We start from the raw sequence: 25,108 nt of genomic DNA, 5'->3' as shown, positions 1-25,108 counted from the left end.
TGCGTTGAGTAATGACGGCTATACGTCGTGGAAAAAGAGCCTTCGAGGAAAGCGCTCGTCAATAAGATGTCAACGAGCAGGAAAGAAATGGCAAGGGAAACGTGCTTGGATTGATGTACAAGCACAGTGCAGTACAAGGGAGGAAAGCAGGCCACGTGTGATGCACGAAGCGAAGGCGTAGGTGCGGGGCTGATCGTTGACGCTGTCCATCAAACGGCCACGGCTGCGGCAGCGGGGCTGAATAGCATCGAATCGGATCGAGGGAGACTTGATCGCTGTCGACGACGTGTACTTCTGCGCGCGTTTCCCACGTGCTATCCACGATATCGCGTGTCTGCCTACGTTTGCAGCGGGATTAGAGAAAGCAAGAGAGACAGACAGAGAGAGAGAGAGAGAGAGAGAGCGAAAAAGAGGGAGGGAGAGAAACGGGCAAGTCACTTCGCGTCGGCACAGGCGTGTGCCGCAACGATGTATGCGTGTTGGTACATGGCCACATGTGTACATGCGTGTTCGTAGCGTACGGGACGGGTAGGTTCTTTTCGCGAGGACTGATGAAAACGCCTTTGGCCATGCGACGTGCGCTTTTCGAGCTTGTTTGTACGGCGACGAGTTGGATTTAGCCCTCGACACGCGTTTGATCGATACAATAGTGCAGCAGACGCCAAGCGAGATTCGCGTTTTCGTTCAGTCGAGCAAAGCCTGTACAAGACAGATCCGTCAGTTGCAATACAAGCTCGAGCCTCGAAGCATGCGTTCACATCAATAGACTTATGCAGATTTGTAAAGAACTGCAGGGGCCAATTTTCGTGCCGGTTGGTCGACAAACTCATTTCTTATATTTTCCACAACGTTGGACAGTATAATTGTAACTCCCAATATCAACTCTAATGAAGTTGTACAACATTACAGATCTAAATACTTTATTTGCAACATCCCAATTGCATAACAGTAGCGCAACCTTACTTTTGAAAAACGTTGTCTACTGAATTTCGTCCTCGGTTATTAAGAAATATTATTTTTATTTGTTTTATTTGTACACTTCATTAGCTAGAGATCAGATCTTAGTAATTATTCCAAGAAACATTTTATACAGTTTTCTATTAAAAAGTAATTTGTTCAATTAAGAATATATATCACGTATAAAAACATTCATATCATTTTCCATAAAAGTGTTTAGTTTCAACAAATAAATGTTGAAACTGTAATTATAATAATTCATCGAAACAAAAGTTAATTTGTTATTCCGATTAGCAAGTGAATTAAGTTTTCTCTGACAAAATTGCATACAATTACAAAAAATTATTTAAATTATATTGAATTCAAAGTAACTCGGATAACTATCAACGTGATTTATAAAAGTATTTCCATTCCAAGGATTTTGTAAATTTTTAATATGAAAAAGGTGGAGATAAACGTTATATCGAACAAACTTATTAATTAGTAAATTAATTACATTAATTACATCTTTATTTTAGGTTAGGAACGTGAGTCTTTTAAGATTCCGTTGCAAAAAACGCAAACGTAGACATAGTTCAAGACTCTTAATGGACGAATACCGATGCGCGATGTTTGAAAACTGTTATCAAACTTTTGTCTATCATAAGAATTACTTTTGAACAATTACTTTTAGGCAAAATTATTTTATGAATTATTTCTTTTTATTACAAACCTCATATAACATTTAAATACAATTTAACCGTATTGATTACTACATTTAATTAAAGCTTTCTTTTTATAACATAACATATGTAAGAACCGTTATTTTAGTGAATTATCTAGATATAATTTGAATATCAAACAAAAAATATATATTAATCACATTACTAAATTTTATGTCACTTTAATAAATTGCATAGTCTTTTTATTTAAAAAATTCACTCTCATTCGAAATAAAATATCACATTCATATTATAACCATAGACAATTATTAGAAGTTTTACGAAGATATTTTCAAAATTGTTGTCAACACACATGTTTAAACAAGATATTTTAAAAATCATAAATTTACCAGATGCTATGGCACATACAGAAAAATTGTAACGAAAGCATAAAGTAAAGAATTTTATTGGATTAGCATTAATTAAAATAAAATATTATGTCAAAATAGTTTTTTTTTTAATTATATGCAATACATTTAAATGTAATAGAAAAAAGTAAGCAAATTATCATGAAAAAAAAATTAGAACAGTAAAGAAAACATTTTTGAACGTTGCGGATAGAATGCTTCCTTTTCAATAAAGCTAAAAATTACAGGTGTATTATTTATAGCGCCCTATTTAGGTTTGGACTATAGTAATACTTTAGGCTAAACACGTCGCAAAAGATCCTTTTTCCGCTATTTTTCTGTAGTGAAAAACAGTGCCGCTGCTATCCAGAAATTATGTAATGATCTGTATATGTTGCGTCTCTAGAACTAGTATAACTAAAACATTTTATGATACGTGCAGCAACAGCGTAACTCTGGGCTTGCCTAACACTGCGAATTTTTATTGTAGTCAGTTGGTATATATCGCTGTTGTTTCTGAATTAAAATTATGAAAAGGAATAGTAGCAGCTTGAGCAAGCCGTGGTAGAGATGCTCTGGGCGGAATCGGTAAGCAGATGCTCTCTCTCTCTCTCTCTCTCTCTCTCTCTCTCTCTCTCTCGAGATTGATCAAATGCGAGCGCCAGATGACAGCTAGCTAGCGCCTTGGATTCGAGAAATCCGGTCGGCTTGCCTCGTTGCACTATATACGGCTTGCGCACCGTCGAGTGATGATCTGGCGAAGTCGCAGCACTGGACGGGTGGGCGGAAAGTAAAGAATGACTGCTGATGTTTCGGCGGTTTAGATCCAAGGCGTTGAGCGCGCGCATTCGAGACCAGAAACACACGCGGGCCCCTAATTATCGCCACGGGGGTTCCCCTGTTGCCTCGGTCTTCCTACAAAACTGTTCGCCACGGGGGTCCTCTCTCTCTCTCTCTCTCTCTCTCTCTCTCTTCTGATCATATATCCACCCCCGAGCTTCCATCGAGATCCTCTACGCGTATTCAGACACTGACCAAATCGACTTCAAATTAAAGCCTTAACTCTATTGCTCTTCCCGATCAGCATGTGCCTGCCCGTCTGCTCATCGTCGTCCAATCGTTTGTTTTGCTTCTTGTCATGCATGTACTGGCCAGAAGTGCGTCAACATTTACATTTATTGAGCCGAGATCAGAGTAAGTAATATGACAAAGAGAATGCATATGCACATTGTCTTATTAATGACGTTTATTTATAATATATTGCGATATGTGTGACTTAAGTAGCCCACTACTTATAATAATACACACGGTGTAATATTATAACGCTCGAGCACATTTTAATCAACACTTACAGTTTATCTGTCCGTGACTTAAGATGGATCATTTTTGCAGCATGAGGTTATGCATCTTTACGCACGGTGCAAAAATAAACTATTTAAGTCACGGATAAACATTACTTAAGTGCTGATTGAAGCCACACAGTGCTATAAAACATTTTAACAGTTAGGGAGGCGTCAGCGAACAAAAGCAAAGGAACAACAGACGAAAAATAAGCTGAGCAAGAAAAGAGCCACTCGTACAATAGATATCTGGTATAGGGCTGTTGGTGGTAGTGTAGCGCCTGTGCCACCTGTCCACTAAGTTCCTGCTCTAACTTGCCTCTATAAGTATATATAGGTATACCACATAGCTTTGTTGTGTGGGATCTTTCGCGCGCTATTGTTGCAACGCTGATACATGTTTTGTAACCAATATGTACTCACACGTTTTCCATTTAACGTATTCCCGATTTTTTCCTAGTAGTCCTAGCTCTTTCTAGTTAATTTATTTTAGTAACGGCTTCCTCACTTTCAACACTTCTGTTTCATCACTTTTTATAGACTTCTTCCGTAATGTTGTTATTTTTCATCACATTTTTTTGTTTATTTCTTTTATTGCAATATCACCAACCCTTTCAAACAAGGTCTCTTTCGTTTCGTGAAAAAATACTTTTTGGCAGAGAAATTATTAACGTCTATTATAAAAACGCTATATCGCACCGCTTCACTGCTCTTAAACGTGGCTGTTGAAAATTAGCAAAGTTATTTCTAAATCATTACTTTATAATGATATTCATAGCAATTAAAAATAATGTTTTGCATGTAACAGTTATCTGAAGTTAGTTTTAAAATAAGTTCGGTATTTGTGATAAAACTTTGCCACAAAACTTGAATTTGTCGACGAAATCCAGTTTAGACACACTCACATTTATAAATAAATGAAGTTATCAGTCAGGTATTCAACGAAGATATTGCAATGTTAATATAATGCATCAATAAGAATTGATGTGAATGAGCAGCTAACTCCCCGAAAATGGGATAAACGAAAGTCGATCGATAGTTGATTCTTTACAAAGTCAATACGTCCAAAAGAATATGTTCGGTGCTGGACGAGATTTTGATAGAAATGGAGGCAAGTACTACGAGGTTATTTGAAGTAGCAATGCTAACACAAATTTGAATGCGCAATCCAATGGCTATGCGAAAAGTGGAAGGCTATCAGTCGCATACAGTGGTTCGAGCATACATACACCCGCTCAGCGTAGATAAATCTAAGTCATACAGGCCGGGTACTGCGCTGCATTTATGAGTCGGGTAGCAAAACAAAATCGCTTGTGAGCCCCGTATCTACTGTTCGTAGAATGGGGATACTGTGCGGGGAAAGCAGGCTTCCCTCTCCCCGTTACCGTATTTCTCTGCGTCTCTGTTCATCTCTCTCTCACTCTCTCTCTCTCTTTCTCTCTCTCTCTCTCACTCTCTCTCTTCAGACCGTATCAAGATCTCTGCGTTGACGCTGCGTGGCCCCATGAGGGTGGACGAAGCCGACTGTACTACTGGCGCTGCTGCTTATCTTGGCGCTATTCCCAACGGATAAGCACTGTCAGCCGGCCTGGGAGCCACTAGATAACGTTTCTCCCGTTTTGTTTGACCCCTCCGCTTGCGCGTGCGTGTACATACAAACATTCGCAGTCACGTACACAATGACGCTCGCGTGCACATGCGCACTGCTACGAACACGATGCTCGTCGATCTTAGAATACGCACCCCGTCCCCGCCCACAAAATACTACGGATGTCCCGGTTGCTTAAGTAAGCGACCATTCACATGTAGATTTTCATCGGGATCGTTTCGCCTACTTGGTCATCACCCTTGCTTAGCGTCAATTTTGATTTATTATCTGCGCTTGTTCTTATGATTTATTTTTTATTGCATGTTTCTCACCTTGCTATTGAAAAATAGATATTCTTTAAAATATCCTATTTAATTAGTATCGAATAGCACCCATTGTTACTTATATTCACCCGCCAGGAAAACAAACGAGATTGAAACTATCCTCTTGTATTATACTGTTGAATAATATTTCTTTTTGCGAGTTGTACAAAAAATATTATAACTATCAATTTTAAACCAAAAAAAAAAGTTCAACTAATGATATCCGTTACAAACTTTTTCAAAGAATCTGAAAATATTCGGATATAAACTAAAACAAATCTATTTCTTCAACATTTTATGAACCGGCTGCAAAAAAATACAGCAAAAAATAAAAAAATGGTAAGAAATATAAACAAAGTTTCTTGTCCTGTAGGAAAAAAACGAACATTATCTTCCTTAATTATTTTTTAAAAGTCGATATAACGTGTTTCTATTTACTATATTAATTTAAAAATAATTTGTTTTATCTGCTATTAACATTTTTTTCGATACTCCGTGCGCAAAGTGCGTCTTTCCCACACGCTCGGCAGAAAACGTGCGTTGAAAATCGCACTTTCCACACGTCATATCGCAAAATACGGTACGGCACAAGTTTGGGAAAGAGTTTCTCGTTTCGTGTACCTTTCCACCCTCGCTTCGCTTTGGCGTAAATTCCACAGTAGACAATAATCTATTTTCCCGTACCTGCATCGTAATGTACTAATACATTCATGCAAAGATTTCTGTTAAGATTATGAATTCATCGTCTCATTTCAACTTCTAATCAATGATATATAAAATCTTATTAATTATATATATTAGATCGTGGTAAATAAAAATATCATTAATCAAATACGATATTAGAAAATGAAAAACGTGTAAAAAAACCAAAAATACTTCTATAACAATTTTTTGAAAATCTAATAAGTTTTTCTACTCGATCAGTCTACTTAATAATATATATCCCATCTATTTTTTAACATTTCCTAACATGCACATCAAGATTTACAAAAATCCATCAAGTGTCAAAGTTACATTAATTGATAAAATACGCACGCACGCGCTTGCACACACACACAAATACATCCTACAGACAGACATCATAAAATCATTACTTTGTCGTTTCTAAATGGAGACGGAATAAATTTTATTACAAGGCGTATTTTTTATTTTAATTTTTACAAAGACACAGGTATAACGAGATAGAGCAAACTCGTAACCATAAGTATGAATGACTAAAGTATGAAAGTTAAAAGGAGGAGGCCATTAAAGCGCAGCTGCATCGAATGTCATAACTAAACTTCTAAAATAGGATTAGAAGTCTGCATTTATAAAAATGTCAATCGGTAAGTGAATTATTTTTATATAAGTGAATTATAATGTCAAACTCTCCGAGGAAATTATATCTTTTTATGGTTAATCTATAAAAATTATGAGTTAACTCTAGGAAAAAAAATATTGCCAATTTTCCATTAGTTATTACACGAATGGAATTCAAGCAAAAATCTTTTCGTATAATGTAATTCTGATCAAGTAAAAACAATGCAATTGAGGTAGTCTAATAAAATTTTTGTACACAGTTCTTTCAGGCCAAAATGAGAAATCCGTATAAGCATAGCGTTCATCACTTAATTCCTGTCTAATTTTGTCTATTATCCACTTGTTCGTATGTTTGTTTCTTCGCATTTTGTGCTTTTTCTCTTTCCTGGTAATTTTTTCGACTCATAGATGCAGCAGTAAACGTTCTTACGTGCTTATTCTTTTTGATAATGGTCGTCTTTTGAGAATCCATACTTTATTTATTAATTAGATTCCAGAGCCATAGCTTTTATCTCTTGCGATCTTTCTCTTTTCCTTTCTTGCTTTCCCTCTTACATGTAAATGAATACTTTACGTTTTAAAATGCTTCACAACTGTTCTAGAATAAATTGATTCTCCAATATTTTAATTAAAGTTTCGAATTCCATTGAACTAAGGTACGTATATATATTATCTTTTTATTAAATCTTGCAAGATTATCAACTTCATAATACTAATTGCTCGGATTTCATATATACTTATAATTTTGAGACTTACATCTTTATAGCTATATGCTAGGGGTATATTTAGAATAAATTTCTAGATCGAAATATGTTTTATCAATATGTCTTTAAAACTACTGTAGATATTTTTACGTAAATTTCTATGTACTATTCAATTTATCTTATTGTATTATTTCGAGTGAGTCTAAGTACAAACGTTCATAGTGCAGAAATTAGCGAATTATTGCGACTAGTTATAACACTTTCAAAAGTTTTAAGCTTTAAAAAATAATTAAAGTTGATTAGTTTTTCGTCTCAGTTCTTTATAAACAATAAGTGATAAAAAGTATCATCTAAAAATATTTTAAATCATCTAAAAAAATTCCTGTTAATCATAACAAAATCATAATAAAATCTCGATTATTATTTTATTTTAGTATCAATATTCATTTGTAAGTTAACTATTTGTAAGTTGATATTGGTTGATAATAGGTGTTAGTCAGACATGATTTTGAGTTGTGAAAATATTGTTTAACGGAAAGTAGAGTTGCTACATGTTGAATAGTAAAGTGTAGAGTAAAGTAGTAAAGTAAAGAATAAACTATTCTTGAAAATACTGAAAAAGTATAGTAAGGTTATCTTAAGGTATATTCATTAAAATAGAGTAAGTATTGAAAGAGATTTTTTATTTTTGGTAACAATATTTTACTACCATATGCTAATAGTTTATTCGATTATGTTGGAATAGTTGACAACTATAATATTTTGCATCTTTTTTATACTAATTGATATTATATTCTTTCATAACTTTTGTTTGGTTGAAACAACTTTCCACTATGTTATTTAATATAAACTAACTATATTTTTTTCTTAGTGTTTTCTGTGTTTTTCTGAAAAACTATTATTCAAACTAAATTTTTCACATGGCTAATTTGAAAGTTCTTGTATCTCACATTCTACGTGATTTTTAGTATTATAAAAATTTTGCTAGTGATAAAGCATTATGGCTGCATTCGCAGTGGCTACGTAAGGTACACATTTATTTGAACACACTACATTTAAATACAAGGTGTTTGTTCTTTATTGTTATGATTGTTATATTGTCAAATAAAACATGTATGTCGAGTTGAAGCACGTAGTAAAAAAGTGTTGGTTTTTTGATTCATTTGAAAGTCGTCTAGGTGTGCAGTAGACATATGACGTAAAAGTTCTAGGCACGGGTTCGGGCTCGGGCCGTGGTTATGCTGCATGCTGCAGCAAGGGAGCAAGATGGGGTGGTCGATCGTTCGTAAAATAAGCTCGGTATAGGCTTTGGTGGTTGGACTTGGGGCGACTTAGAAGCAAAGAATAAAAAAGCAGGGCTTGTGCGTGCCGAAGCGAGTCCAGCTGCTGATGACGTTTCCGCATGGCTAAATATAAGATAATAGTACGCTTGGCTGCTGCTTGGCTGCCTGCTTATGACATGTACGGAATACACATCATTTTACGCGATATCTATACTGTTGGCGTCGTATACTAACAATACAGTACCTGTTGTCCGATAGCGAACTAAACAATATAACATCAAGGAAAGATGAATTATAAAATGTGTTAGAAATGTATTATAAACGCTACTAGCTCAAAATTAGTTCTTTTCCGGAATATCAAATTATTAAAAATTAAATATATATAGCCTTTTCATCAAAAAAAAATTTTTTCTTTTAGTTCAGTAATGAAACAACAGTAAATTTGCAATAGAAAAGATTTAATACATTTTCAATGTAAGTAATTTTTATTTATTCCTTGTGCATTTTTGTTATAGTACTTGCAACTACATCTACGTTATCCACACCAAACCTAACAATAACAATCAATAACCCAGTTAGTAACCCACAACAATTGCTACTTCATGCTTAGACAATAAAAAAGTAGAAACCACTTACGTTTACATATTCTATTTTCTTAAAAAAGAGAATCTTGAGTTATCTTATAAGTGAAGCTTGTAAACGTTTTGATTGGTCGGTCGAAGATGGGGATTTCAACGTTTGATTGACTTATACGATTTGATGAAATTTGGCGAGAAATTTTGGAAATCATATGTGTGTTATATGTGTTTTCAGATTAGATTATATTGTGATTTGAATAGAAATTAATATAAAAATTAATAATGATGTTTATGAATTATAATTATATTTATTAATTAATATAAAAATTATATAAAATTAGTAATAGAATAAAAAATTAGTTGTGTTATTTATAAAATTGATAAATGATTTTGAATCTTAACTGTGACCTTCAACTCATAATGTGAATAGCTATATTCATTTGCCAGTTTGCCAGTGTATGTGTCAGAAAATTAATAGTTTATTGCATTTTTATGCTATATACACATGTATTTAATTTACGTGTAATTTTTAATCAAGTGAAATGGTTTATGATAACCATGGTATATAACACAAATCAAGAAATTGATTTGATGTCTAGGCAACTAAGAGGTTATATAGAAGTTTTTTTTAATAATTTTATTTAATTAGTGATTGACCTTTTTTCAATTCAAATTGTAAATTATAATTATTATTATATAACTGCTGACTTCGACGCCTAGATTCCTGCAAGTACCCACACGCGCCTTATAACTCGACCATCGCTACCGCAACGTGTAAAACTTGCCGTGACAATCATCAAAATTGGATGACAAGAATGAGAACCAAAGAATAAACATAATTCTTTTGGTATAAATGCTAGTCGATATTCCACCATAAAAAATAAATGTATTCATTCGTATGATAGCAGAAGGTATTTGCATTTTTTTCATGATACGTCATATGCTTTTAAAATTCAAAGAATTTTAAGATATGATGTCATGAATACTGATATCATAATTAGTGCAGATAATTATGTTGAGTATTACAATTTTCTCAGTCATGGTCCAAATGCAAATTGCTTTTGAATACTCCATGTGCAAAGAACGTCATTCCCGCACGCTCGGCAGAAAACGTGCGTTGAAAATCGCACTTTCCACACGTCCTATCAAAAAATAGGGTACGGGACATGTTCGGGAAAGAGTTTCTTGTCTCTCGTACCTTTCCACCCTCTCTTCGCTCGGGCGTAAACTCCACACGAGACAAGAATCTACTTTCCCGCACTTGTATTGTAATGTACTATTTATGAATTATTTGTCGCTCAAAAAACTTAGACTTAAAACTTCCGCCCAAACTAACTACAGATTACGTAGATAGAAATAATCATTTTAATAAAATGAGGGTTAAAAAATACTTCAAGAGTTTTGAGTTTTGAGGTAGGCACAGCTTTAGAATTTTTGACAGAAAAAATATAAAACTAAGTATAGAAGTACAGCTTGGTCAGTACTGTAACTTTCGAAATGGTTTCAAATAATGTTTTCTAGAAACCTTATGTTTGCGCTTAGCAAAAAGAATACTGAAAAATTCAACGAATTTTTTACTTAGTTTTATAAATTTAATTAATTCATTGAATTTTTGTATTAAAAATAACTGGAAAACATTTCAAAGCGTTATTTTGATATCTTTGAAGTCTTTTATAAAATTAGGTACAATTCTCATTGACCAATGCGAGTACAAATTCGTCTTAGGTGAAAGATTTACCCAAGAATGTTCAGAAAATTTATTTTTTGTATTAAGAACAAAAAATGTATCTTAAATGCTATTCAGCTAAAAAATAATCTTAAATTAATTACTACTTCTTATTATATGAAAAGAATTTCTAGTCGAAATTATAATGAGGATGACAGAGAACTCTTACCTGATTTTTTAAAAGTAACTAATAGTTTAAAAAAGAAGCAAACGACTAATTTACATAATATTTCTACTAGTATATTGCAATACACAAATGATTATAATTATATTAACATTGTTATGGTAGAATTAAATTGTTTATATTATAGGGGGTTATACGGCAAGAACTATTTGTAAAAATTAAAAAATTTGTAAGAATTGCATTTTATACATAGGCTCATTTAAACAAAATTTAAATTCTTATAGTAGATTAACGTAATTGATTACAAAAGAATCGTTATTTTTCATTAATTTAAGAACATTCCGTTTTTTATTCAGGTGGAAAAAAATTTTCAAAGGTGATAATAAAGCAATTAAATTTATAAATGTAAATTTAAGAAATCTTTTATTAATAAATTTAAAACTATTCCTTACTTTTTACCAGAATGACAAAATCTAAAAATAAATATAATTAAAAGATATGCCTTATTTAGATTAAAAATATATTCTAAAAAAACTAGTCTGACAAAATCACGTACTTATGCTTGCAAGATGATAGCTATGCATGCTCTTACATCTTAAGCTTTGTTTTTATGCAATATCTTTGTTCTTATAAGCATGTTTTTTACATCCTTGGTTGTAGTTTCCATCATTTATGCTTTATGCGTTATTGATAATTTATTTATTAAATTTTCAATTAGAACTTTTCTTCAAACATTAATTATATTCTTATCTGTTTCAGATACGGAAAACAATCTTCTTTAAAATAAAATAGTCGTTCAAATCACAAAAATTAATAAATACAAATAGAATGCCATCAACATCGACGAAAAACAGTCAAAGTATAAAATTGTACAAAGGTTTAATATTATTTTATCTATTGGAAAGGGTTATTTCAGCAATATCCATTTAAGTGTGTGGTATCAAAATAATCATACATCTTACAGATCTATTGACATTTTATTTAAAATAAATTTTTAATAATATTTTATTATTTTTATAATTTTACATAATAAACTCATTATGATGCATAATATAAATTCATTTTATGTACAATTTTTAATACGAATAATAAAAAAACATCGTTACTTTAACTATAAATTTACTTGAATAATACATTTTCTTATTATCAATAAAAGCCTAAAAACTGAACGTACCTTAAACTTCTAAATAGGTTTATAACTTTTTACATATTCGAATGTCGCGCCGGCGAAAAACGGTGGCTTTCGGGTTATTTGTCACACTGTCTCTGGAACCTCTGTAAGGCCCCGGTTCCATAGCTACGTATGAATGCGGACGGATTCGGACGCGAAGCGCAATTCTAGTAACATCACTAAAAATATCTAGTTCGATTATTTAGTACCAACACTACCGGTAGTGAGCAAAAGTAACTGTTGTTTAAAACTGTAGCGCCGAACGTACCACATTTAATGATCGCTTATCTAACCTTTACATTATTGCAGTCTATAAGATGGCAAATGATACAGAATTGATAGACTTTCAACTACAATTAGTGGAATTAGGCCTTAATTTTATGGAAGTACTTGAATATATGAAAAGAAGAAGAAAAAATATATAAATTATATGTATTAATCATCCCAAAAGCTTTTTTTACATTAGCATACTCATCAATAAGCAATATTCATGAGAATTTGAAAAGTAAATTGTAGACCTGACATTTGAACATTAAATGTGGTACGTTCGGCGCTACAGTTTTAAACAACAGTTACTTTTGCTCACTACCGGTAGTGTTGGGTCTAAATAATCGAACTAGATATTTTTAGTGATGTTACTAGAGTTGCGATTCGCGTCCGTGTCCGTCCGCATTCATACGTAGCTATGGGACCGGGGTCTAAGGCCCTCGCCACATATGCGCATACGCGCGCGTACGAGCGCTTACAAACGCGTACAAATCGCTAAAAATTTTGATAGTCCCAACAACAGAAAGTTACTACTTTTCCTCGCATGCCCCAAACGAACATACTTACTCCCGGAACAAACCTATCATAACCTTCAATAATATAGCATTATGATACGTTTGTTCCGGGAGTAAATGTGTTCGTTTGGGGCATGCGAGGAATAGTAGTAACTTTCTGTTGTTGGCATTATCAAAATTTGTAGCGATTTGTACGCGTTTTTACGCCCTCGTACGCGCGCATATGCGCATATGTGGCGAGGGCCTAATGAAGATTTCTAGTCCCTTTATAAAAAAGTCATTACCGAATGTTAAATCCAAGTTAAACGCTATTTGATTGGCTTATGCAGTTCACATATTTCTATTTGAATCTGTTCTAATCTAATTTAAAAAGGTTTCGTTAAAATTATACTAATTTATGTGTTCATTTAAATATAAATATATAAAATCATTATAAGATTTTTATTTCGAGTTGCTTGAATGTACGTAAATTATCTTTTATTTTAAAAGTTAATTTTTTCATTAATAAATTTTGAAAAAATGCTATTTTCTCCACTCTAATTATTGTTATAAAACAGAAAATTTAGAATATATATATATATACACACAGGGTGTCCCATTTTAAAGGAACCACCCCGAAATTTTCGACGGTTGGCGTTGTACAAAAAAATTGTTCAGACAACAGTGTTTGGGACAATGGGGGCAATCTTTCTGTGAAATCCGTTTTGACCTTGAGATTTATTTTCAAGGTCATTTGAAGGTCAAAGTCATTTTTTGAATAGAAACCCATATTTTTTATCCTGGATTCGGAAAGAGTGAAAAATTCTACGTTTAGATAACGAATTATGTGTGGGGTTCGGTTAACCCCCTCCCCCCGCCTAAGGTCATGTAGGGGTCAAATTTATGATTTTCTTCATCTATGCACAGGGATGATCGGGCAAGGGTAAGGTTAATTGTAATAACCCAATAACTCCAATACCTAATAACTCGATAACCCCAATAACTTGATAACCCCAATAATTCAATAACCCCAATATCCCAAAAAAATTGTAGGGTCAAACAAGAGTGACCTTGAGCTTAAACTTCAGGTTGTTTTTCAAAGTCGACTTCATGTATTCAAAGCCTTTATGAGAAGTGTCATTTTCAATTTTGTGGGATAACATGTTATTTCTATTCTTTTTTCTTGTGTGATTCCGGACAAGCCTACAAAGTTTCAACTAAATTGTTTAATAACACTTTTTTAGTATTGTTTATGACATTAGTGATTCGCGAACAGTCCTTCTCAGGATAGTTCAAGTGTAATTTTCTTAGTCGACTTAAAAGGAGGGAATATGCCGGATTATTCGAGAAACGAAATTATTGATATTCTGTTGTCTCTCGGGGCATGTCAAGGTCGATATCGTGCTGCGGCAAGGTATTACCGCCAAAATTACCCAAGGAGGCTTCACTACCCGAACCACGTCAGAATCCGAATAATCGAGCAAAGAGAGAGACGTCGACCCCGAATATGCAGAAATCGTCGTCGCATTATGATGCCGAACAACGATGATCCACGAATTCTCGTCGGTTTGGCAATGGTTGATTTGGATCATCATATCTCGTTGCGTGAAATTCAGAGACGTACTGGAATCCCAAGATCAACAGCCGCTAGATTTTTGCGGCTGTACAGATTTCATCCGTATCACATAACTTTGACTCAAACTTTGATACCAGATGATCTTCGTCGCAGACTCGAATTCTGCAATTGGGCACAAGCAAGGATTCGTGAAGATCCTGAATTTTTCAGATACGTCATGTTTTCGGACGAAGCTACATTTCATGGTAATGGGTAACTCAATCGCCATAATAGTCATTATTGGTCTATCCAGAACCCTCATTGGGTACGTCATGTTGATAATCAGCATAGATGGAGCCTCGTAATTTGGTGCGGTATAATAAATGGTTATCTGATAGGACCTTATTTTTTCGATGGGAATGTCAACGGCGCAGCATGTCTTGATTTCCTGCAGAATGAATTACCAGAATTATTGGAAGATGTGGACTTGGAAACCAGAAGACGATTATGGCTTCAACAGGATGGTGCACCGTGTCATCGCTCACTAATGGTTCATCACTTCTTGAACCAACGATACCGAAGACGATGGATTGGCATTGGTAATGACATTACTGAGTGGTGTCCAAGATCACCAGATCTGACAAGTCCAGCTTTCTTTTTATGGGGCTATTTGAAAAATCTTATTTATGCACAGCCACCAACAATACGGCAAGATATGATGCAACGCATCATACAAGCTTGCAGAGCTATTCCGCATCACGTTTTGATGTCCACAGTTGAAAATTCTGAACGTAGAATTCAACACTACATAAATTTGAACGGGGGTATTTTTGAACATTTTATGAGATAAATGTTTGTGTTACAATCTTGACCATAACTCTATCTGTAGTCAACGTCTTGTCTTGATCGGCTGAGCATTCCTACCTTGCCTTCATTGGCTGGGTAATCAATACCTTGCCTTCACTGGCTGGGTAATCAATACCTTGTCTTCATTGGTTGGGTAATCGATACCTTACCTTCACTGGCTGGGTAATCAATACCTTGTCTTCAGTGGCCGGGTAATCGATACCTTGCCTTCACTGGCTGGGTAATCAATACCTTGCCTTCATTGGCTGGGTAATCGATACCTTACCTTCACTGGCTGGGTAATCAATACCTTGCCTTCACTGGCTGGGTATTCGATACCTTACCTTCATTGGCTGGGTAATCAATACCTTGCCTTCACTGGCTGGGTAATCAAGACCTTATTAACCTCACCCTTGCCCCGGTGGGTTGGGGGGGGGGGGGGGTGAACTGCTCCTGCAACATAATACGTTATCTAAACGTAAAATTTCCCGCTTTTTTCGAATCCGGGATAAAAAATGGGGGTCCTTATTCAAAATATCTTTTGGTTATTGGGTTATTCGGGTTATTGGGTATTGGAGTTATTGGGTTATTACAATTAACCTTACCCTTGCCCGATCATTCCTGTGCATAGATGAAGAAAATCATAAATTTGACCCCTACATGACCTTAGGCGAGGGGGGGGGGTTAACCGAATTTTCAGCTCTTTCCGAATCCGGGATCAAAAATATGGATTCCTATTCAAAAAATGACTTTGACCTTCAAATGACCTTGAAAATAAATCTCAAGGTCAAATCGGATTTCACAGAAAGATGGCCCCCATTGTCCCAAACAACTGTTGTCTGAACAATTTTTTTGTACAACGCCAACCGTCGAAAATTTCGGGGTGGTTCCTTTAAAATGGGACACCCTGTATATATATTTCTGCATTGATTGTAATCTCTGACAAAAGTCCTGAAAATTGTCTGAAAGCCAGTGGCGTTATTCGCTTTTAAAAAGTTAAGTTGACATATTGTTTTCGTGTAACTTTATACTGCGTGACGTATATTAATTCTATCACTTTTAGAGATAGTTCCCAGCTAAATTAGCCTTTGTGATGAAAATAAATAAAGTGCAGGTTCAAAGTTTTGACAAAATTGGTTTAAATCTACGAAGAAATGTTTTTAATTCGAACAGCCTTATGTAACCAGTTTCAGATTCAATCTTGGGATCCCCTCATAATTTATCTTGGTGATAATTTATCATCAAAAAGAAAATATAAGTGTCAAAAGTTATACTTATAAAGAGCTATATTCATGATTATTAAATTAAATTAATTAATTTTATTAATTATTTACAACCGTCATTTCTTTTAGACAAAATATTTCATAATATCAATTAAACAATCAATCAATTATTAATCGTGTTTAGTTTTATTAATTTGATTATGTACAATAAAAATGTAGGTTAGTGCGCGCGAAACTCTTTGTTCACATTGTAGTATTGTAAAAACTACGGATTTTTGTCTTCACATAGACCGATTAGTCTTTTACCAGTACTTTAAAAAAAATTTTTTTTAATTAATTCTAACTAAAATCAACCCAATAATACTGAATAGTAAACTTATCCCAGACTATCAATTCGGTTTCAGGTGTGACCGATCCATGATTGAACAAGTATACAGAATAGGGTCTGCTCTGAGGAAAATAGCGTTGTTCTGGCAAATTTCTTGATGTTGCCCAGGCGTTTGACAAAGTTTGGCATATAAGGCTTATGCACAAACTTAAAAAATATTTTCCAAAGTGCAAATACGAGCTTCTGAAGTCTTATTTACAAAAGAGAATTTTTCAAGTAAAAATAAATAAAATCTTATCGAAATGCTATTTAATCGAAGCAGGGGTATCTTAAGGTAGTATCTCAGGGCCCTTACCTGATATTCATCTCGGACTTACTAAGGTCTTCTATTATCATGACAGCAACATACGCAGATGATACAGCTATTTTAAGATAAATTAAGATGTTACATAACCTCAAATATATTGTGACGGTAAACGTCGTATTAGCGCTAACAGCCCAATCATGCGGCTGCCGGCGAGGGCAGCACCTGCCGGTTGGGGCGAAATGTATTGAGGGAAATCGGTACGAGACGCGACGGAACGCGCGCGAATGAAAACGAAGCAGTCGAGGATTAGTTATCGATACCTCCAGCTGCTATTAAGAAGGATCAGAGTTTTCCCCGAGTTTTCCGGAGTACAGAGACGAAAGAGAGAAGCTGTGACATAGCCTTACATCCGGAAAGTGTGTGTGCAAGTGTGCGTGATTGGAGAGTTTCGCCATCGAGGGCGAAACCGTGAACAAGAGGCATCATCGCCCGCATATAAACATTTGCTGAAAGACTGGCGTGTGACGTACGAGCCTCCTTCATCTCACTTGTTACCCGTGCGAGAGTTAATAAGGTAAGCTGGCCAGCTTAATTTCGCGATCGCGATAGAATTGTTATTATTATTATTATTATTAACCAGAGTATAGTACAAAATATTACAACAAGTAGTAATAATTATACAATTTTACATTACAAATTTGTAACCAGGCAGAGGATAAACCTGTTCGCTGGTCTGGTATTTCAAAACTACTAAACACTTAAAGAAAATTAAGAAAAAAAAAACAAAAAACTTAATACTAAGAGTCGGTTTGTATAATAGATTATACTATTTCACAGATGAGGTATGGCTTAATATTGGTAGCAAGAATGCTTCCTATAAAAGCTTACTTCACCAATATCTTCGATTTTGTTCTTCTATCTCCAATATCTGATTAACATTTGTCTGGCCGTTACGGTTGTCGTCATTGATGCTTTCATTTTTCTTGCGTATGATATTCTTTCGTATGTATTTAGTCTAACAGGACAAGTAAGTCCTGTAGCACACGTGACTCTATAGTGAGGGAACATTTCAGTATGCTGTCTATGTGAATCACATTTACATGTTGCTGTGAATACTATGTCATCTAAGACTATCAAATCTTTATATTTAGGTTGTTGTTCCAGTGAGTACAATGAATTAGTGAAAGTTTGATATCCTCTGATACCTCTATAAAAGTATAATAATGCTTTATTGTTTCCAAGATAATTGATGTCTCCATAGGTCATTCGAATATTATTTGTTTGTAGAATCGGTTTTCCTGGTGTATTTTTTGGTTTACTTGTTTCTATTTGCATACTATTGTTGTCGGCAATGTCATCTATTTGTTTAAATACTGTTTCTATGGGTTTATATCTTACTTTATCTGTATTTGGTTCTTTGTGATCTTCTTTGTTTTCTTCTTTTATGAAATGTATATGTTTTTTACCAATTAATTGTTTGTATGTGCAGTATTCACATTTATTAATGAAATTTATGTTGGTTGTATCTGTTTTTGTTAGAATGTAAGTTTCGTTTCTTTTTCCCTCTTTAAGTCCGTCTTTTGTTTTGGTATTAATAGTTATCCGTTGTGAGTTCCATGCTATGTTAATCACATTTGCAATTGTTTCTATTATTTTTCTGTAGTTATCTGATACTTTAATTTTTTTCATGTTATATTCAGACATTCGACGATGAGAACGATTGTGATGAAGTGTACAAGTGCCTTGTGAACACAAATATGTCCTTACATTCAAGAGAAACTTATCCTTATCCACATCCACATGGACTTCCAATGCTGAATTTAGACTGAGCAGATTGAGCAGTAATTGCTCTCAATCGCATCTCGAAAACAACTCATCGAGTTGGGAAGCCTCGTGGTTTGCCACTCGAAAGACTTTCTTTTGATCATTTAGATTACGCGCGTGTCAAATTCTTGCTTTTTTCGGAAACGTTATTGCGAATTTACTGTAAAGAGTCCGAACTTTTATTTTCATAACGCGAAAAACACTCAAACGTTACAATTGAAGGTGGCTAAAGCTCTTGTATAGCTATCTTTAATGCTGATTGTTAATTTTCTTTTAAGGGGCTGTATAGTTTTTTTCCTTGTTACGGAATTTTTCTTCAGGAACATATCTTGCAGGTTGACATAGTGATACACTAGAAATTCCATGGTGAATGTTTGATCTATGTTTAGTGGATTTTTTTCATTTATAAACTTGTTTTTATTTATTATTTGTAATAGTCGTGTTTGTAGAGTTTGTATATATTTGAGTCTTCGAATGTATGCTCCACCCCATGCTATAATACCGTATGTTGTTATGCTATGGAAAAGTGCATAGTAAATCATACGTAGATTATCTGTGCTCATTATCCTAGATAATTTGTAGAAAATATAAGTTAGATATTTTAGTCTATTGTATAGCATGTTTGTATGCATGTCCCATCTCATATGGCTATCGAAATGCACTCCAAGGTACTTAGTGTTATCAACTTTTCGAATGGGTGCACCTTTTATATTTATATGTAGATATGTTGAGTTGCTATTGCAGTTATTTCCAAATGCCATGTATACTGTTTTGTCAATGTTTGGTGACAGTTTATTCAATGCTAGCCAAATGGATATTTTGTTTAAGTAGAAGTTCATATTACTTTCGACTTCATGCTATGTTTCGCCTTTCACGATAATTACCGTGTCATCAGCAAAAGCCAACACATTATCATTTGGTAGCAATTGTAACATATCATTTATATAGATTATGAAAAATAAAGGTCCCAATATTGTACCTTGTGGTACGCCAATGTTGACTTGTTGATATTGACTATATTCACCATTAATTATAACTCTGTTTCCTATTACTTAGATAGCTTTTGATAAGTTCATACGCACTTCCTCTAATTCCATATCTATAGAGTTTTTTGAGTAGAATTTTGTGGTCCACAGTGTCAAAAACTTTCGCTAGATCCAAGAAAGTTGCTGCTATTGATTTACTTTTGAATAGTTGATTGTATATTGAGTTAGTTAGGTAGTATAGGGCATTTTTGGTGCTAAGACCTTTTCTAAAACCAAATTGTTTATTAGAAAATAAATTATGTTTGTTGAAAAAACTTGTAATCCTGATTTGTATTAATTTTTCAAAAATTTTGGCGATATTTGATATTAAAGATATAGGTCTATAGTTTGTTGGTAGATACTTCTCTTTATTTTTGTGGATAGGAATAATTTCAGCACTTTTTAATTCGTCAGGCCATATTTCTTTTTGTAAGCATAAATTAAAGATATAGGTCAACGGATCACTTATGTGGTTTATTATCATCTTTAGTACCTGGGTGTTGATGCCGTCAGATCCTCCATTTTTGTTGCCCATTTTTCTTATTGTTTATTGAACTTCTATTCTATTTGTTAAATGTAGAAAAATACTGTTGTTGTTCATAGATGGTAGAGTAATGTTACTATTTATTGGTTGTCTAATATTATCACATATCTGTTTGCCTACTGTACTGAAAAATGTATTCATTTGTTCTGCAATGTCGTTTGAGTTTGTAATTTTATCATTACCTATTAATAGATGATTTATGTTATTGTTTTTTTTTGGTTTTCTTCCCAATTTTGTTGTTGATTATTTTCCATAGTTTTCGTGGATTGTGTTGATTTGTTTTGATTTGATTTTTTTCATATTTTTCTTTAGCTAGATCTATGGTCTTTTTTAAAGTTTCTACATAGTTTTTATATTTTTCTCTTTTTATTGCATTATTGGGATCTTTTTTCCAATTATTATAAAGTTTTTCTTTGTGTGCACATGATATCATTATTGCTTTAGTTATCCAATTACTCCTTGGGTTCATTTTATTCTTATTGTGTTTATTGTTATTAGATGATGCCGTAATACATGTTTGAATTTTTTCTATTAATTTGTTCGTAGCTAGATTAGGGTCTTAGTGTAATAGTCTAGTGTAATATTAGAGTTAATTATTTTTAATTTATCTATTTCAAGAATTTCTGTAATTTTGGTGATTTCTTCTTTCATATACAAAACAATTCCATCTCATTTGTTTATTTTACTTTCATTGTAATATATTTTATAGTCTGGAATATTGAACATTTCATGATTGTCTAAATTCCATGTTTCTGTGCATACTATTATACATGGTTTTTTTTTCGAGGTTCTTCAGAAATACTAGTAATTTATTGTAATTTTTTTTAGGCTTCTGATGTTTATACAAAGAATGATATTATTTTCTTTACATATATATTCGTTTAGATCATCAATATTATCTGTTTTATGTTCATTTTCAAATATAATATCATATAAGCTGTTATCCATATTGTAATATTGCAGAAAACTATTTAGTATTCCTGTTGGACTTGGAGTAGATAATGATGATAACGATAAACTGTTATTTATTCTCGGACGGTTATATATCTTGCGGGTGTTTGTTTCAAAGTTTATTCTACCAAAATATCTTTGATGAGTTGGTTGAATTGGATAATCTGTCATTTCAATATACCTTTTTATTTTCATTTTTAAAACTTCACACATTTCGCTGTCGATTGCACTATGGTTTACGTTGTAGTTTTTACTATATGTTTCATTGTGGAAAATGCAGTTTGGACATTGGAGTATGCTGCTACTACACATTTTTGCTTGGTGCTTGCCAGCACATTTATAACACGTTGGCTCTTTTTTTGCTTTTTCACACTTTCCGCCGCCGTGGCCAAAACCTGAGCAGTTGTAACACGGATATGTGTTGATGACGTCAAAGACTCTGCAGTTTTAACATCCAATAAATAATTTGTTACTATTGTTTTTTATATGTTTATATAGAATAGATGGAACTTCTATTATTGCAGTTACTGTTTTATTTTTTTCATTTGTAAATACATGATTTACTTTGCATTTTTCTTCGTATTGACTAAAATTTCTTGCATTAATATCAGTTTCTATATCTTTCACATTTGTTGTGAAAGCTTTAGAAATTCCTACTACTTTAACTATCGGTTTACGTATTTCTTCTTTTAGAACAGTAAGTGCCGGTAGTTTTTTTTGTAAAATTTTTTCTAACACTGTGACATTTTCTTCGGTCATGCAGTTGATAATTATTGTGTCAGTATTTTTAACTTGTACACTTTTTGTTTGTATGTTTTTGTCTTTAATTAAGTAATGTGCTACTTGATTTTCTAAGTTTATGTTATCATTACTCTTTTTCTTTATTATTAATCTTGGTATTCTTTTGGGTTTAGGTTTTGGTAGTGCAATTGTTTCAGCATATGTTTTTCTCATAATGTTAGTATTTGCATTTTTATTTTGTTTTTCTTTAATTAGTAGTTCATTGAGCAATTCATTTTTTTCTTTTGTTTCTTTGTACAGTTCTTTCAATAGGTTATTTTCGGCTTTTAATTGTTGTAATTCATCCAAATCATTGATCTGTGTTACATCCATATGATCATCTTTTTCATTTAAAATTTGCTTTTCATGCACAAGCTCATTTAATATTTCCTGTTTTATTTGTTCTCTACTTACAAGTTTGAATTGTGTTATGAAAGCACTAGCTTGTTCACTTAAGAAGTCCCCATATGGCAAGTTTGATGTTAGTGCAAAATTTGGATGCTCCTGGCATATTATGAATGAGCTGTTTATTAGTTTGATTGCATTTCCTGCATTGATTTTTGCTACTATTTCACTCGTATGATAGAAATTTCCACATACTAAACACACAACTGCTCCTACTTTTGTATTTGGATGACACTTGAAATGCTTATGTAGCGATGATGCGTCAGGCGGTTGCACTTTCGCACCGCTTGACGGCGACATCGCGACTGAATTGTCTATAACTAATCTCTCGTACTCGACAAGAAAGGCGCATGTAATAACTCTGCGAACATTGAGCGGCGAGCGATCCGACACTGCATGTTGTTGTCGTGCGCGCGGCATGTAAACATAAACTCGCGGGCCGAATACAGTGTAGCATTAAGAGGCAATAAACGTTCTCGCTTGTGATATTAACAATATTTGCGACGTATTTATTTCATGCTAGTAGATAGTTGGTTGACTGACACTCGTTCCTTCCTGCTCTCCGGTTTTCATGTTTGAACGAGTAGATAATCCCGCGCGCTCTTCGATACGATCGCGCGCATAAATTAAATAAACGGTATTAACCCCGTTACAATATGTAAAATTTGTGTTTTTTAACTTTTCGTTTAGTATTTATGGAATCTCGAATTTTGAAAACCTATATAGTTTCTTTGCCGTTTTTTCATTCTTTCAAATCGAAAAGTCAATTTTTGAGTCGGATTCCTAAAATAGGCCTAAATTTGGCCCAACTTGTAAATTTCAAATATTAACATTAGTTATTTATCACAGATTTGAATTTTCGGAGAAATCTCACATCTGAAAGTGTATGTGTAACTAATAATCAGATACAACTTTTTATTTATCTTACATATATGTATATTATTTTTAAATATTTTATTATATAACTACGAGGGTAGTCCGATAAGTACTTAGCCTCACCGCCCGATGGCGCCACTCCTGCAAGAGAAATATACTACTATATGATCTCTGGAGGTGCTGGCTAGAGTGGACGGACGAAATTGCAGGAGTACAAAAGTTTTTCTGACTGAGTTTTCCTTTACAAATTCAAGTGAATTAAATTTAATCTTTTGATCGATTGTTTGTTTTAACCTCGTTGTGTATTAAATTGTGATTAAGAAAAAGCAAAACAGTTATTAGTACCAATCTCTTGTATAACCCCGGCTCCGCTGGGCGGACGGCATTTCAAGATAGACGGCAACGAGATTGTTGAAAATTCTATTCAAGAAGAGGCCAATGCCTCTATGGATTGGGAAAGATCCCTTTCGTTGAAAAGATCGCGCCAACCAGATGATGGTGACGACTTAAATAAATCTTCCGCTAATAGTACTAAAAAAAATACCTGGTGGAAATGGAAATAATTTTCTTGGCACCTCGCGAAATAAGCCAAACGGCAACAGTGCGCATACGCATCCGCCTTCGCCTTTGCCTTTATCTGCGAATCCAACGACAGGTTACTCTGACTCGGTTAAAGGCCCATTTCATGTTTGGGTTAAGTACAGTGCACCTTCAGATAAACCTTTTGACATTTATAAAGTTGGCAAAGTTGTTTATCATGATGGATATAAATCCATTATTGAAGTAAAAAGAGATGGCAGATCCAAAGGCCTAATTATTTTTCGTAACAGAGATGAAGCCAATAAATCGTTAACAGATAGTAATTTTAGTAACCACGGTCTCACTGCTTCTATCCCCAGTTTTAAAAAAATACGCAAAGGTGTCCTCAAGGGAGTTCCTATTGACCATGACGTTGAAGATCTCAAGAGTGCAATAAAATGTGAAAGCAAAGTAATTGAAGTTACTCGTTTGAACGCAAGGAACAGACACCCTACGTCTGAAAGCGATAAGTGGATTCCTACTACATCGGTTTTGGTCAGCTTCGAGGCTGACATGTTACCTGCTGAAATTGCTATCCACCACGTTGTTACGAAAGTAACTCCCTACGTGAGGAAAGTCATGCAATGTCTGAATTGCTTCAAGTTTGGCCACATAGCCAAGAATTGCCGTGGCAAGAAACCGTTGCTCCATATGCGGTGAACTTGATTACCCAGATGAATCCTGTCAGAATATTTACCCTAGATGTGCCAATTGCAAAGAATCACATTAGACTATCAGCAGAGAATGCAGGATTTCCAAGTTGCATGCCATTGTCAACGAAAAAATGGTTTACGAAAACTTGTCGTACTATGAGGCTAAACAATTAGTTTTTGGCACACCTGAAACTCCTATAAACACAAAGGAATCTTTCCCGAGATTCTCCAACAATTCGAGAATAATTTCTGACAAGTCTTTTGCTCATACTTTGAAAAACTCTAGCACCCAAGTTTCTATTGTAAAGGA

The 25,108-nt window shown here is 33.9% G+C and overlaps 1 protein-coding gene across 1 annotated transcript in view; it reads left to right on the top strand.

Moving 5' to 3' along the window:
• The window catches only part of LOC131663341 (uncharacterized), a 35,516-nt gene that overhangs the window by 9,909 nt on the left and 499 nt on the right, over positions 1-25,108 (top strand). Inside the window, exon 2 of the mRNA XM_058933701.1 lies at positions 24,096-24,700. Within this exon, the coding sequence (XP_058789684.1) occupies positions 24,096-24,700 (605 nt within the window). The remainder of the gene's footprint in view (positions 1-24,095; positions 24,701-25,108) is intronic.

This window comes from Phymastichus coffea, unplaced genomic scaffold, assembly GCF_024137745.1.
Source record: "Phymastichus coffea isolate CEN01 unplaced genomic scaffold, Cenicafe_Pcof_1.1 PCOF00033, whole genome shotgun sequence".
NCBI classification, from domain to species: domain Eukaryota; kingdom Metazoa; phylum Arthropoda; class Insecta; order Hymenoptera; family Eulophidae; genus Phymastichus; species Phymastichus coffea.
This window is presented reverse-complemented; position numbering and strand designations above follow the sequence as displayed.